This window comes from Medicago sativa, chromosome 5 (genome assembly GCF_051527215.1).
Source record: "Medicago sativa cultivar Bolivia chromosome 5, Bolivia_mono, whole genome shotgun sequence".
NCBI lineage: Eukaryota > Viridiplantae > Streptophyta > Magnoliopsida > Fabales > Fabaceae > Medicago > Medicago sativa.
The window spans coordinates 25,774,809-25,788,109 of record NC_140753.1 but is presented as its reverse complement, the minus strand read 5'-3'; the positions used below and the strand labels follow the sequence as shown (position 1 = coordinate 25,788,109).

Genomic DNA, 13,301 nt, shown 5'->3' with positions numbered 1-13,301 from the left:
TTAATTGTTTTGAAAAGTAGCAGCTCTTGATTTGATTTTTTTTTTATATCCCTAGCAATAGGGACATCATGTGTATAATGGGCATGTCAAATTGTTTTTCATTCTTTGAAGGATCTCAAATGGAAAAATGACATAAAGTTATATTTTTAATAGATATTGGATTGATAAAGGCTTGGATCAAAATCTATCTATCCGGATTTTGATATCACTCAATCAAACTTAAAAATGACAGGCTCAGATTAGGTAACAAGTTTTAATTATTTAAAAACAATGTAATCTAAAAGGAATCATATAAAAGAAATTTTAGACTCATAATAACTCACTTGAAGTGATGTATATTTGTTTTTTTTAAAATAATCAAATTATATAAGGACAACTCCCTTGTAAGAGTTAAGGGGAGATCCAAAATTTAACTTTGAGAATGAATCTTTGATTATGAATACACATTGAAACCCAATTCTCTTCATCCTTTAAAAGGGGGATCTATAATAGCTCGATATCTTATAATATATTTATTTTTACTGTGAAAACAATTTTGATTTGAGGTAAGCTAATCCCTTAAAAAAATAACAAAGAAAGATATATTAAATATGAAATACATACTCCGACATATTTACAAAATTTGTAGGAAGAGGAATGAAGAATCAACAACATAACAAAGAGCAATCTATCTCATATATTTCTAAATTTGTATTCTAGAAGTACATATCAATAATGACATAGTAACGAATGACATAGCAACTAAGATTCTAATATGCCATGAACATTAAGAAATCCCAAAAAATATATTTCACAAACCACAAAGTCATGTAAATCAATATTGAAGTCATGATATGTTTGTTATTCACTTTCTCTAGATCTTTTTATCTATATTTATTAATTAATATGTTATCGGTTATAATTATTAGCTCACTTTGTAATATTCATTGATTTCAATACTTGTTATTTTTAATAATAAATTTATGTTTATAGTTTCGCAATTTTTGTATTTATGTTAACCAATTACTTTCGTATATCGTTTGAGTTAGTAGAATTCTTAATGAACTCATTCCATTGTTGGCTTGAGCATTATTATTGATCCAAAGAATTAAAACAAAAAAATATACTCAATCCCACATATGCCTAATATGTATTTTAATCTATCATATTTACTATGGAATGTTAGACCTAGATTTTATCGAAATTGGAATCGTTGTGATCAAAATTTTGACACATTTAAATAGTTAGTACATGTGTGATTATTGAATCGATATCAAACTATTCCAATTTCAATGTAGATTTTATTTTATTTTTTAAATTAAAATTTTCATGTTTGAAAATTTGTACATTCTGATCTTGATTTATCAAAATTTGACTTTGTGCAATCAAATTCATAAACTATAAGTGATGATTTTTCCATTATTAATAGTGTTCATAAAATAATATAAGATATATTTAATTGAAAAAAATTAAATTCCTTGTTGATCACAACTTCTATAGATCCATTAAGTCATATAGGTACACACCTAATTATATATTCTCATATAGATTATGTATTTTATATATTCTCTTTATGTTATATATGGCAGAAATAGAGGAAGATAATCAAAAGAATCCACTTCATGCTCGAAGAAACAAAAAGCTCCCAATCCTGAATGAATTGGAAGATAGATCAATTTAAATATGAAGATAAGATCTTTATTCTTTCTTATACTTTCTAGTTTATCTTGTTGGTACTTTATTTAATTATAAATAAATGTGACATCTTGAACAATTTCATATTTTTCAAATGAAAAGTAAGTGAATGTTTTTTCTCAAAATAAAATATGATAATCATCTAATGCATCTTATATGCTGATTTATTTATTTAGTTATCATTTTTATTCCTACTTAACTCTATTGATATTTTCCAATCGAAATAGTGTTGCAACAATGTCTACAAAATTTATATTTTGCCGTTCTATAGTCATAAGCTTGTACCCAAGCTTACTTGTGTGTCTAAGAAAAAGGTAAAAAATATATGAGAAGTACCCCTATGAGAGATGAGTGAGGTATAGATCGTCAATGTGAAACTCATGAATCAAAGGTAGCTAGTTTAAAAAGGCTTCATTTTTAGAGGAAACCAATAGATTATTCCAGAAGATCTAGGTCTCACAACCTAATAGAGCGCATAATAATTATTAGGAGTGTTAAAATCAATTAACGAGGATAAAATGTAAAAATCTCATAAGTGGTGATAAAGATAGTAAATTATAATCTAATATTGATGCTAAGTAATTGATTGTATGATAAAATCATGTTGATTGGATGGACATAACAAATTAGATGAATTGATAGGCAAAAAATCAATTTCTATAGCTCATAGTTAAACAAGTTGAATAAATGTAGAGAAATCGATTTATGGGAGATATATATATATATATATATATATATATATATATATATATATATATATAAATTGATTTATATTTGACCAAAAGCTTATAAATCTTAGGAATTAATATAAAATTAATAAGTACATTGAGGCTTAGTTAGATCTCGTTAATGAGTTTAGTTTATAATCAAGTAGTTAATGAAATATGTTGTTGATTTGTTACTCTATGTTGTTTGGGTTCATTTCATGTTGATGATGTGTTATTTGTTAATATCATGCTTATGATTAAGGTTAAGGAAAATGTTAGCGAGTATTCCCGATACACTCTTTAAGAACTATGAGTGATAACATTTCTCTTTCATTAATCTTTGAGGATACTCATTAACATTTTATTTTCATTAATTACATAAATATAAACCAAACTTGTAAACTAGATCTAATTAAACCTCGATGTATTTACTATATAGTTATTAATCTTCTATTAGTTTCTAAGGTTTATTAGCTTTTGGTAACCAATAAATTATTTCTATATCCTATGAATCGATTTCTCTATAATTAGTCAACTTATTTAACTTTTACCTATATACAATGGATTTTTGCATATCAAATCACCTAATTTTTCATGTCCATCCAATTAACTTGATTTTATCATATAATAAGTGACTTATCATCATTATTAGATTATAATTTACCACCTAAATTGTCACTTTCATGGAATAATCACTCGCTTAGGGTAAACTACTTAACAACGAACAATAAAAAGTTCTTAGTTCAAAACTCTTCAATTTCGCCCTTATTCATGAGCTCGAGAAGTTTTAGCAACTACTTTCCTCAAACCTTGCTAAAGAAGTCGAACTCGCTCTTCAAATAAAAAATGAAACCCGCAAAACCCTAATTTAGAATTTATAACAACGACAGGGAAAAAGCAATGATGTTGAGGATATTCTGAATTTCATTTACTTCAGTTCGCTTTTGAAGTTAAATCGCAAAATGATATTACTTCAATCATGCATGAGCGTTATTGTTATTCGTCTTATGATTATGTTTCTAATCATGTAAAAAATCTGCTTGGTGAGAACGATTTGGACTTAATATCTATTTTGTTTAGGTTGTTGATTTCTAGACCTATTGATTCAAACTTTGCGCTTATGAACACACTATGGAGATCGATTCCAAAAGCACCTTTGATGCATGTTCTTATGCGAAAATCTTGTACTTGCATGTATTAAAATCAACAACCCAAACATAGTAGAATTTGAGTCCAAATTTTTCTCACTAAGCAAATCAATTGCATTAGTAAAGTAACTATAAGTCAAGCAACTTTCACGCTCATGCATCCTTGTAAGCATGAAAATATCCTCAACAACATCGCTATTTTAATTTGGCCATTGTTTGAAATTCTCATGTATGGTTTCACGGTTGTTTTGAGGCCGAGTTCTTCAATTAAGGTAGAAGAAAGAGGTTGACGAAGTTTCTCAAACACATCAATGAGAGCAAGAAGATAGGCTTTTGAACAATATTTATTTATTCAAACTATAACGCAAAATCAAGTACTTACATTCAAAACCTTTGTGATAACTTACATTCTAGTATTTATTTATTCAAACATCAATGAGAGCAGGAAGATATTGTTTATTCAAAATCAAGTACTTACACCAACTTCGAATCCATTAAATTGATGCACTTTATGCATGAACTTTTTTTTTTATAAACAAAAAACACAAAATAATATACTTGAGTTTGAAATAAAAGGCCATAAGGTCATAAAAACAAAGACAATGTAAGTCATATTATCAACCTTATATAATAATTGTGACCTAAATGTATTACACGGTAGGACATATAGAGGAAAGTCTTCCAAGTTTGTGTTAGACTACTAAATGAATTTGCTACCTGCTACAATAATAAGGTGATGACATAAACGAAAGCACCCCTATGAAAGATAAGTCAGGTATGAGCGAGTCAAGACCATGGTTATAACCTTATTAGTAGATCGTCTTTTGTCGATGATATGTAGTTGATAACTATCTTTTTATGTTACAAGTTGAGCCTAGGGTCTCACAGGTATATCATTATATTTAAATAATTTTTATTTATTCAAACAATAACGCTAAATGAGACTTGCGTAAAAGAAAAAAATATAGAGTCGTTAATGTGAGGTGTTCACGATTCAATGCATCCCGTCAACACATTTTTATGCGAAAAACTCGAATCCGTAGGTCTTGAAATCAACAACCCATACAAACCTAAGATCACATCCAAATCCTTCTCACGCAACAGATCCACCACATCATCAGTCACATAATCATACGTCAAATAACACCCACACTCATGCGTCTTCGTAAGCATCGTTGAAGTAAAATCATTTTGTGTTTTCACTTTAAATAGAGACCCAACATACAACAAATTGAGTATATCCTTAACAACATCATTGTTTTTGCTCGGTCGCGGTTCAGAGTTTTCAGCTAGGGTTTCACATTCACGTGTTTCATTTTTGGTTTGAGTAACGAGTTCAAGTTCTTCGATTAGGGCTGAGGAGATAGGTTGACGAAGATATTTCAATTTGTCAATGAGAGCGAGAATAAAGGACTTGAAGTGGAGAACTTCTTGTTGTTTGTTGTTGAGGGGTTTTCCTTGGGAGAGAGATTCTTCTATGGAAGTGATACATTTGAGCTTCTTGTGGAGTACACATATGCGTTTGTTGACGAGGTTCATAATGGGTTCGTCATTGGTTGTTGATGAAGGCGCCATTATTGAACGGAGGGGTTTGGCGAATTTGGCAGTGGCTTGGGTATTTGTGAGTTTATGATAGTGAGAAGTTTGAGAGTAGATTAATGTTATGTTGTAAGTATGATCTCTATAAGTGTATTTATAAGGGATAGAAAATGAAACCCAATGGGCTTGGGCTTTTGCTGGAGTCTTGGACTCGATCATTGTTCATAGAAACCAGCTCTAGTGAATGGATAAGTGAAAGAAAGTTGTTTACCTTAATCTCGCTCCCGATCAAGTCGAAATTTCAGATCAGTTCTTTTTGTGTGTAGAATATGATTGGGTGGTAGCTTTGACTGATTTTTTTTTTCCAGCCAAGTGAACATTTTTAAGGTGCCTACTAAGCAACCATCTAAGTGAAATTATCTGAAAGAAATTGAACATGTGAAGGAGTCGAATTTTAGGTCAGAAATTAAGTAACATGTCTTTAACTGAGGCATGATTTCTTCATCCTAAATTTAGCAATATTTGTTAAAATGGGGTTGTTACCCTAGTTATAAAGTCAAGCTAAATGGAGCCTTTTGGAAAAAAAAAATAGGGAATAAAGTTTCATTATACTATTCGAAATTTGAGAAGTGAATTAGGAGTGTGTAGATGTGTTTATACACTAAAATCCGACTCTCTCATATGTTTGATTTCTTCGAGATGATTTCACTTAAATGGGCCCAATAAACACTTTAAAGTTGTTTACTTTGTTGAAAATAGTCGATCAAAGTTATGACCCATCCAACCATATTTTACACACAAAAACAACCGATCAATGAGATCGAGGTAAACGACTTTTTTTTTTTCACTTATGCATTCACTGGAACTGGTTTCTATGGAATATTGATGAGTCAAAAACCCAAACAAAAGCCCAAAGCCCATTGGGTTTCATTTCCTATCCTTTATCCTATATAAACACTCTCACAAGAAAGATCACACTTTCAACACAATCTACTCAAACGTCTCACTGTCACAAACCCACAAAAACCCAATCACCACCGCCGCACACAGCGGCGCCACCGTCAAATTCACCAATTCCCCTCCGTTCAATAATGGCACCTTCTTCAACAACCACCGACGGACCCGTCTTGAACCTCATCAACAAACGCCTCCGTGCACTCCGCAAGAAGCTCAACCGTATCACTTCCATGGAAGAATCTCTCTCCCAGGGAAAATCCCTCAACAGCGAGCAACAAGAAGTTCTCCGTTCCAAATCCTCCGTTGTCGCTCTCATCGATGAATTGGAGAAGCTTCGTCAACCACTTTCTTCAGCCCTAACTGAAGAACTCGAACTGGCTACCCAAACCAAGAACGAAACCCGTGAGAGTGAAACCCCAGCTGAAAACTCCGAACCGCGACCGAGCGGTGAAAATAGCGATGTTGTTGAGGATATACTCAATTTGCTGTATTTTGGGTCGCTATTTGAAGTGAAAACTCAGAATGATTTTACTTCAACGATGCTTACAAGGACACATGAGCGTGGGTGTTGTTTGACGTACGATTATGTGACTGATGATGCGACGGATCTGCTTGGTGAGAAGGATTTGGATGCGATCTCTGGTTTGTATGGCTTGTTGATTTCGAGACCGGCGGATTCGAGTTTTTCGCATAAGAATGCGTTGAGGAGATGTATTGAGCATGCTAAGTTGTGGGTTTCTAAGGCTCAACAGCCTATTGATCCCAATGTTGATGTTACATGTATGGTTTCTGACTTTTTGATTTTAGGGTTTTGTGAAAGTTTGAATTCTTATTCATTTTTTGTGTTTTTGTTGTTTCGATGGTTGATTTAGGGTTTTTGTTTTTAGGGTTTATGAAAGTTTGAATTTTTATTCTTTTTTTGTGTTTTTGTTGTTTTGATTGTTGATGTAGGGCTTGTGTTTGCAGGGCTTTGTGAAAGTTTGAATTTTTATTCATTTTCTGTGTTTTTGTTGTTTTGTTTGTTGATTTGGGGTTTTTGGTTTTAGGGTTTTTGAAAGTTTGAATTTTTATTGTGTTTTTGTTGTTTTGATTGTTGATTTGGGGTTTAGTTTTAGGGTTTATGGAAGTTTGAATTTTTATTCATTTTTTCGCGTTTTTGTTGATTTTGATTGTTGATGTGGGGATTTTGCTTGTAGGGTTTTGTGAAAGTTTGAATTTTATTCATTTTGTGTTTTTGTTTTATTGATGATTAGTATTTGGTTGTTTTTGTTGTTGTAGATGCTGGTTTGAGGGAAAAGTTGAATAAGATTATGTCGTCGGAGTATTTTACGACTACTCCTGAAATGAAGGCGCCGGTGGAAGTTGCTGCAGCTGCTGCTGGAAATTATGGGTCTTTTCAGGTGCCGGTGCACGGTTCTGAGGCTTCTGTTGAAGTGGAAGGTTCTGATTCTCAGCCTGAGAAGGTATAATGAACGATTGTTGAATTTGTTGTTTTTTGAAGTTTTATTGTTTGGTTGAATTATTTGGATATCTGATGGAGAGCGAAATTGAATGGGATGGAATAATGTAGAGTGTGATGGAGTTGCCTTTCTGTTATTTGGATATTCGTTAGGATGGATCAGTATGTTTAATGTCTGTTGGATGGTAAAAATGAGATTATTGGATGAAATTGCATTTGGTTTTATTTGATTCCATCACATGTTAATATCCAAATTATAGGAATGTGATATGTCAGGGTCCGTTTATTTTGTGAAAACATTTTTTATTTTCATTTCCTAAAAGTTGTATTCTAACTTAATGATAGTCTTGAAGTGAACTACTGTGATAGAGAGAAGATGAAATGCTAGTTAAGGATCATTTCTAGAAATAATTCAAATAGTTTTTATGACATCGTTTTCAAAAAATGAAGTCAGTTCACTTCAAGAGTCATATATCTCTTTGTTATCAAGTAAAGTTATCACAAATTTTAGGAAATGAAAATAGAAAATGATTTCACAAAGTAAATGGATCCCTGACATTTCATTCCATTTCGATCCATTCTGTCCATTTCCATCAATCTATACCTAACTGTTGTGTAGTGTTCTTTTTTACTGTTTTGTTAGTGTTGTTCACTGGCTATCATCAGCATTAGTTTATTTGGCTAGATAAATTGTGTTTAATGTTAGAACTCTTTTATCAGAAGGTATTCATGATTGAATGTTTGTAGTTTTACAAGTTTGAGGGGTGGGATCATGGGAGTAGAATGCTTGTTGCTTTGTTTCTTTTAATTCCTCAGCTACATACCTAAGGTTAGAGTCATTGTGGTTATGAATTTGAAGGAAACCATTAATTTGCTTCTCTAATGTTATTCTGTTGTGAAGACTATTTGAAGTGTAGACACTATGATTAATGTACAAACTACAGAATAACATAACTAAGCAAGTTAAACTTCCTTCTCTTGGAACCTGGAAACGTTGTTGAGTTCAATATGTGTTTGTTAATTGTTGTGATATAAATAAAAGTTCGCAAGTTACTAATTTGCTTTAGATAAATTTGACGTGTTGCAGGGGGGAACTGATAGGTAGTATTATTATGAATAAAGTATTATTATATGTAAAATTGTGTTACGCCCTAGCATTTGAAATGTCTAGAGGGATTACTAATAATGGTTTGTAATATGCACATCTCAAAGTAGATTATTATCTAGAATAGTTCAATTGATTCAAATTTTGTTTTTCACATTCAATCTGCTACAATGTTTACAAAACCTTGGGAAAATTTTATTAAAAGCTTAGCATTCTTCCTATGATTGAAGAATGCATGATTAGAGGTTTTGACTTTGGACTCCTGTTTTCTATTTCTTACTGATGGTATTGCTTTGCATGTGGTTCTGTTAACATGTTTTGAATATTTTTTTGATTTTTCTCAAATAAGCCTGGAAAAATGTTTGCATATCTTGAAGTTGTATATCATTTGAGTCTTCAATTATAGCTGTATGCAAGTGCTTTGCCTTGTGACTATCTTCAAATATATGTGTTGGAATTGATGTTGTTGTATTTCTGTTGGATTTATGTTTATGTTTATTGAGATCAGTGAAGCAAAAATAGTTGTTTATACTATTTTTATTAGTTAATGTCTAAGAGGCATGTTTTAATTTTTAGAATTGCTATTATATATTTATTATGTTGTGGATTTTTGTGTTTATCCTAGATTTATCATATTTTTATATTTTTCAGAAATGATATCACTTGATTAAGTATCAGATATGAAGTCTATCTAATATGTGTCTATGTGAGAATCATTTTTATTGATGGTTTTGAAGGGTTTACTAGCCTTTGTAAGTGCATCATTGTTGTGCATGTGACTTTGTAAGTCTGGCTTCCTCAAATGGTAGGGGTCTTGGAAATGATGATTAGATATAGGACTTAAGAGGGTACCCTACATGTGGTTGGGTAGCCAACTCACAAGTGTTCTATCCTCCTTCCTGCATTAGGTTAACGTGTCTTAGAGTGGCATATAACTTGTTAGGAGATAAGTTTACTTTAGACACACACAACACTGGTGGATGAGACCATGCTCTATGACAGAAATTAATTGTGACCATCAATTTATGGTGCGTATTGAGTAATAATCAATCTCACTTTCATTGGCAATGTCCGCGCCATTAGGTATGTTTGTGTGTATTAGAAAGCACCTGCTGAGGAAAAGATGATGAACCGTATTAAATGTATTTCAGCCACGTAGCAAAAGTTATACAATATTATTCAAATAAGTTTAAACAAAAAACGTTTGTTAGTGTTGGGAGGGTACTGAGATGTTAGGTGTTGAAAAAGAATGACAAGATGTTGTGCCTTGTGAACTTATTATTTACTGTTGTGTTTTGCTTGTAGCTGTTATCTACCCTTTCACCTCCTCCTTAAATTGTTAAGTGTATATTACCAGAGTTTATCACTTATTATGAACAGTAAATGTGTTGATTTATTTTTAAATGGACTTATTTGTTTGATACGATTTCTGTAAGATTTTTTTTTCCTGATGTGATTTCTATCCTACCCTTCAAGTTCTTCCTGTTTCTGCATTTGGTTTAAAAAATTTAAACATGGCCGCCAAGTTTTTTGTGTTCTTTGATTGAAGCCAAAACAAATCCCTGTGTTATACTTTTTTAGCTTACAAATTCCATATGCATTTTGTAGAATGAAGGAACTGCAAATTCTCAAGGACAAGGATCTGGAGATGATCGGTCGGATCCTGAAGGCGAGTTTCAGAAGGTATGCATAATTTTTGTGCAAACATCTTATTGACATTTAACTTGATATAACACTTAAGTTTTTTCTCTCTCGCAGGATGAATTAGAAGCAGAAAATGCAGCAGAGGCGGTACCAGTCCAACATGAGCAGACCAATCCTCAGGGTGATTTGGAATACAATCAACCAGATGGAGAGGGAAAGGAGCATCAGTACTACCCTAGGAGGGGGGGTTATCAGAATCAAAGAGGTGGACGCGGTGGAGGTGGTAGGAGGGGTTATTCAAATGGTCGTGGAGGTCGTGGTGGTGGAAGAGGAAGAGGTTACCCTAATGGCGGCAACCAATATCATGACCAGCCTGGAAATTATTATCCAAGGAACAATTATAACAACAGAGGACGTGGGGGAAGAGGTGGTGGATACTACAGTAACCATGGTGCAGGTGGTCAAGTTAATCATGTTGCAGGTGATGTTGGGGTGCAATCTTGATAAATTATGACTTGTTCATAGTGTTTGTTACCATAACTGGGTGGAGGTGAACTTTTTTATTCGTCTGGCATGAAACATGTTTTGAACAATTTTGTTTGAACTTTTGACATCCAGACTCCGCCATTTTGTAGTCCAGTAGCTAGTTGACCTTTGTCCCAAATCTTACAGGCAGAAACTATCTGGTGTCGTCATGTTCAGGAATGAATGTTATTCTTAGACTTTCTGCGGTAGCGTCAAAATGCTTTGCATTTTCCTGATATTGGCGTTGCAATTTGAGTACATTTATACATCCATTTTCATTCTCAACCTTATCACATGTCATCATAGTAGTCCAAATGCTAAATAGAAAGTTCTCATCTTTGTTTCTATCAATCAACGTCCTGTTCTTATCAATCATGTTAGTCTTGAACTTGATAGTTTCGTTCGCAAGTGTCTCATTATCTGAGACTAACATGATTGATAAGAACAGGATGTTATTTTATACTCGTACTTTTGTCTTTTTGCGTGTAAGGACTATGACATGCGTCAAGGTTGGGTGTTAAAATGGACGCTTATGTTTTGGAGGTTAATATTTTGAAACCTACCATAATGCACAGAATGTAAAAATTCTGGCCATAGCTGTTCATCGTAAAGCAGCGACATTCATTTCTTCTGCGATGGATTCGTATAACTTAAAAAGCACACATATAATGTGGGAATCTCTTTATACAAAATATGATAGGTAGATGGGAACTTAATTTGAAAACAATATAAACAAAGTAGGATTAGTAATTATTCGATTGATGGATGATAGTCTCTAGAAATCATGCAAGGAACCAAGCGCGGTTGTTTTGGTGTTTTCTCACAACTGTGTGGCCACATTACTTGGAAAGGCATGACAGGTGGTTAATATTTTTTTTTTTTTTTTTTTTTTTGTTGCGGTGGTCGGGGTTTGAACCCGAACCTTATATATATTATCGTTTGCGAGGACGAGAAGAGGTTAAATATCAGTTGGTGTACAGTTTTTGTACACTGACAACCAATAGTCAATTTTTCAATTTACCACGTCATTTTAAATAGAAAAATGAGAAATGTGGCTGGCAAATTATCAATGTTTTGGCAAGCTGATGTCCTTTACTCTTTAAATAAGAGTACTTAGAGCATCTACAATGGTGAGGTCTTCACCATCTTAGACCTAGTACCTAATAGGTACTCTCATTGTGGGAAATTTTTTTGAGGGTCTTCTAAGACCCAGTGTCTAAGTTAAGACCCCCATCTTTTAGTGGTCCCAAAACACTTTTTTATTAATAATATGTTAGTGGTGGAATGTAAATGAGGAAGAGTTAGTTGTGGGATCCATTTAGACTTTTTGCAAGAAGGTCTCCATTGGAGTGAATGAGTACCTATTAGGTACTGTTATTAAAAAATAATATAAAAGTTATGTGTACAAGTGAGATCCGTTTAAGACCTTCAAATTGAGGGTCTCCATTGTAGATGCTCTTATAGCTTAGGCATATTCATATGACTTCTTCTTTTCCTGTCCTAATAATTTTTTGTGCGTCATATATACAAGTTTGGATTATAGAATCTGAATGACATAAATACCCCATAAAAACCTTCAAAACAGGAAACATTTTGAATTTTAGAATTCAAATAGGACGTGTAAGAAACTCATAGGAAGAAAAAAGTAACAACCTTCATATTTTTGTTCATATTGGACCAATTAAATTACATTCTATAAGGCAAGCAAATATGAATAGGGCGTGCAAGAAACTCATAGGATGAAATGCAATAGTTCTGCTTTGATTTAAAAAAAAGAAACTAATCGTATCCTTAGAAATATTTAAAATTTTAAATAATATATATAAGGCTATTATCAAATGGGACCATGTGGATCAATTTTTTTTTTTGAATAAATGTATTTTGCTATCTTAAAAATAATCTTTTTGCCCAAAATTAGTAAGAAATACAAAAATCAAAAGATTGATGGTTGATTGATATATTTATTTATCTGCTAAACAGTAAGTACTTGTTACACAACACAAAACAAAATTTTATGATATTGAATAATTTTGTCTTAAACGATTTTTTATGAACAAAAGACTATTTAGGTGTTTAGGACAAGTTGTATGTGGACAAAAAGTTGTGTTGTGGTTTAGTGATGGATAAAATTTTTAGTTTTTGTTCTGTCCTTTGCCTTCAGTTAATTTGGTCTCCGACTCGATTTTACAAATCAAACACTATACAACTGAAGTTGTCGTGTTCTGTTCTTATTTTGTAACGGATCAAACATAGCTATAAAGTTTTTGTTAGTAATATAAAATGTTAGAAAAAACACAACAAAGGGGGAATGAGTTCCATGCAAATAATTTAATTGCTTAAATTGAAAAATACTTTTTCCTTTTGAGAGGAAATGACTTTTATTATTTCGCTTAAAGTCAAAGGTTAATTGATAATCTGACTTTACTGATTAAAGAACCAATATATATTTTTTCATAGAATGTTAAAGTTGACCAATAAGAAAGTTGTCTGCTTCTATTTCATGCTACTACTAGGAGTGGTTCCATGAAGTAAGAGAAATGATA

The 13,301-nt window shown here is 32.3% G+C and overlaps 2 protein-coding genes across 2 annotated transcripts; one reads left to right on the top strand and one right to left on the bottom strand.

Annotated features, from left to right (window-relative positions):
* Positions 1-4,516: 4,516 nt before the first annotated feature.
* LOC146921342 (uncharacterized) lies at positions 4,517-5,104 on the bottom strand. The gene has a single exon (XM_085711289.1). The coding sequence runs from the start codon at positions 5,102-5,104 to the stop codon at positions 4,517-4,519; it is 588 nt and encodes a 195-aa protein (XP_085567415.1).
* A 946-nt stretch (positions 5,105-6,050) lies between these two features.
* On the top strand, positions 6,051-10,976 carry LOC146921341 (glycine-rich protein). Its single transcript, XM_085714760.1, has 4 exons — positions 6,051-6,805; positions 7,304-7,488; positions 10,198-10,272; positions 10,348-10,976. Exons 1-4 carry the CDS (start codon positions 6,160-6,162, stop codon positions 10,735-10,737), a joined length of 1,296 nt encoding a protein of 431 aa, XP_085570886.1. The 5' UTR covers positions 6,051-6,159; the 3' UTR covers positions 10,738-10,976.
* The last annotated feature ends 2,325 nt before the right edge of the window (positions 10,977-13,301 follow it).

Excerpts from the sequence above, each read along its gene's own strand:
- LOC146921341 (XM_085714760.1), top strand. The coding sequence starts at position 6,160 with ATGGCACCTTCTTCAACAACCACCGACGGACCCGTCTTGAACCTCATC. Across the intron at positions 6,806-7,303 it reads TCCCAATGTTGATGTTACAT|ATGCTGGTTTGAGGGAAAAG; the intron begins GTATGGTTTCTG and ends TTGTTGTTGTAG. Across the intron at positions 7,489-10,197 it reads CTGATTCTCAGCCTGAGAAG|AATGAAGGAACTGCAAATTC; the intron begins GTATAATGAACG and ends TGCATTTTGTAG.
- LOC146921342 (XM_085711289.1), bottom strand. The coding sequence starts at position 5,104 with ATGGCGCCTTCATCAACAACCAATGACGAACCCATTATGAACCTCGTC.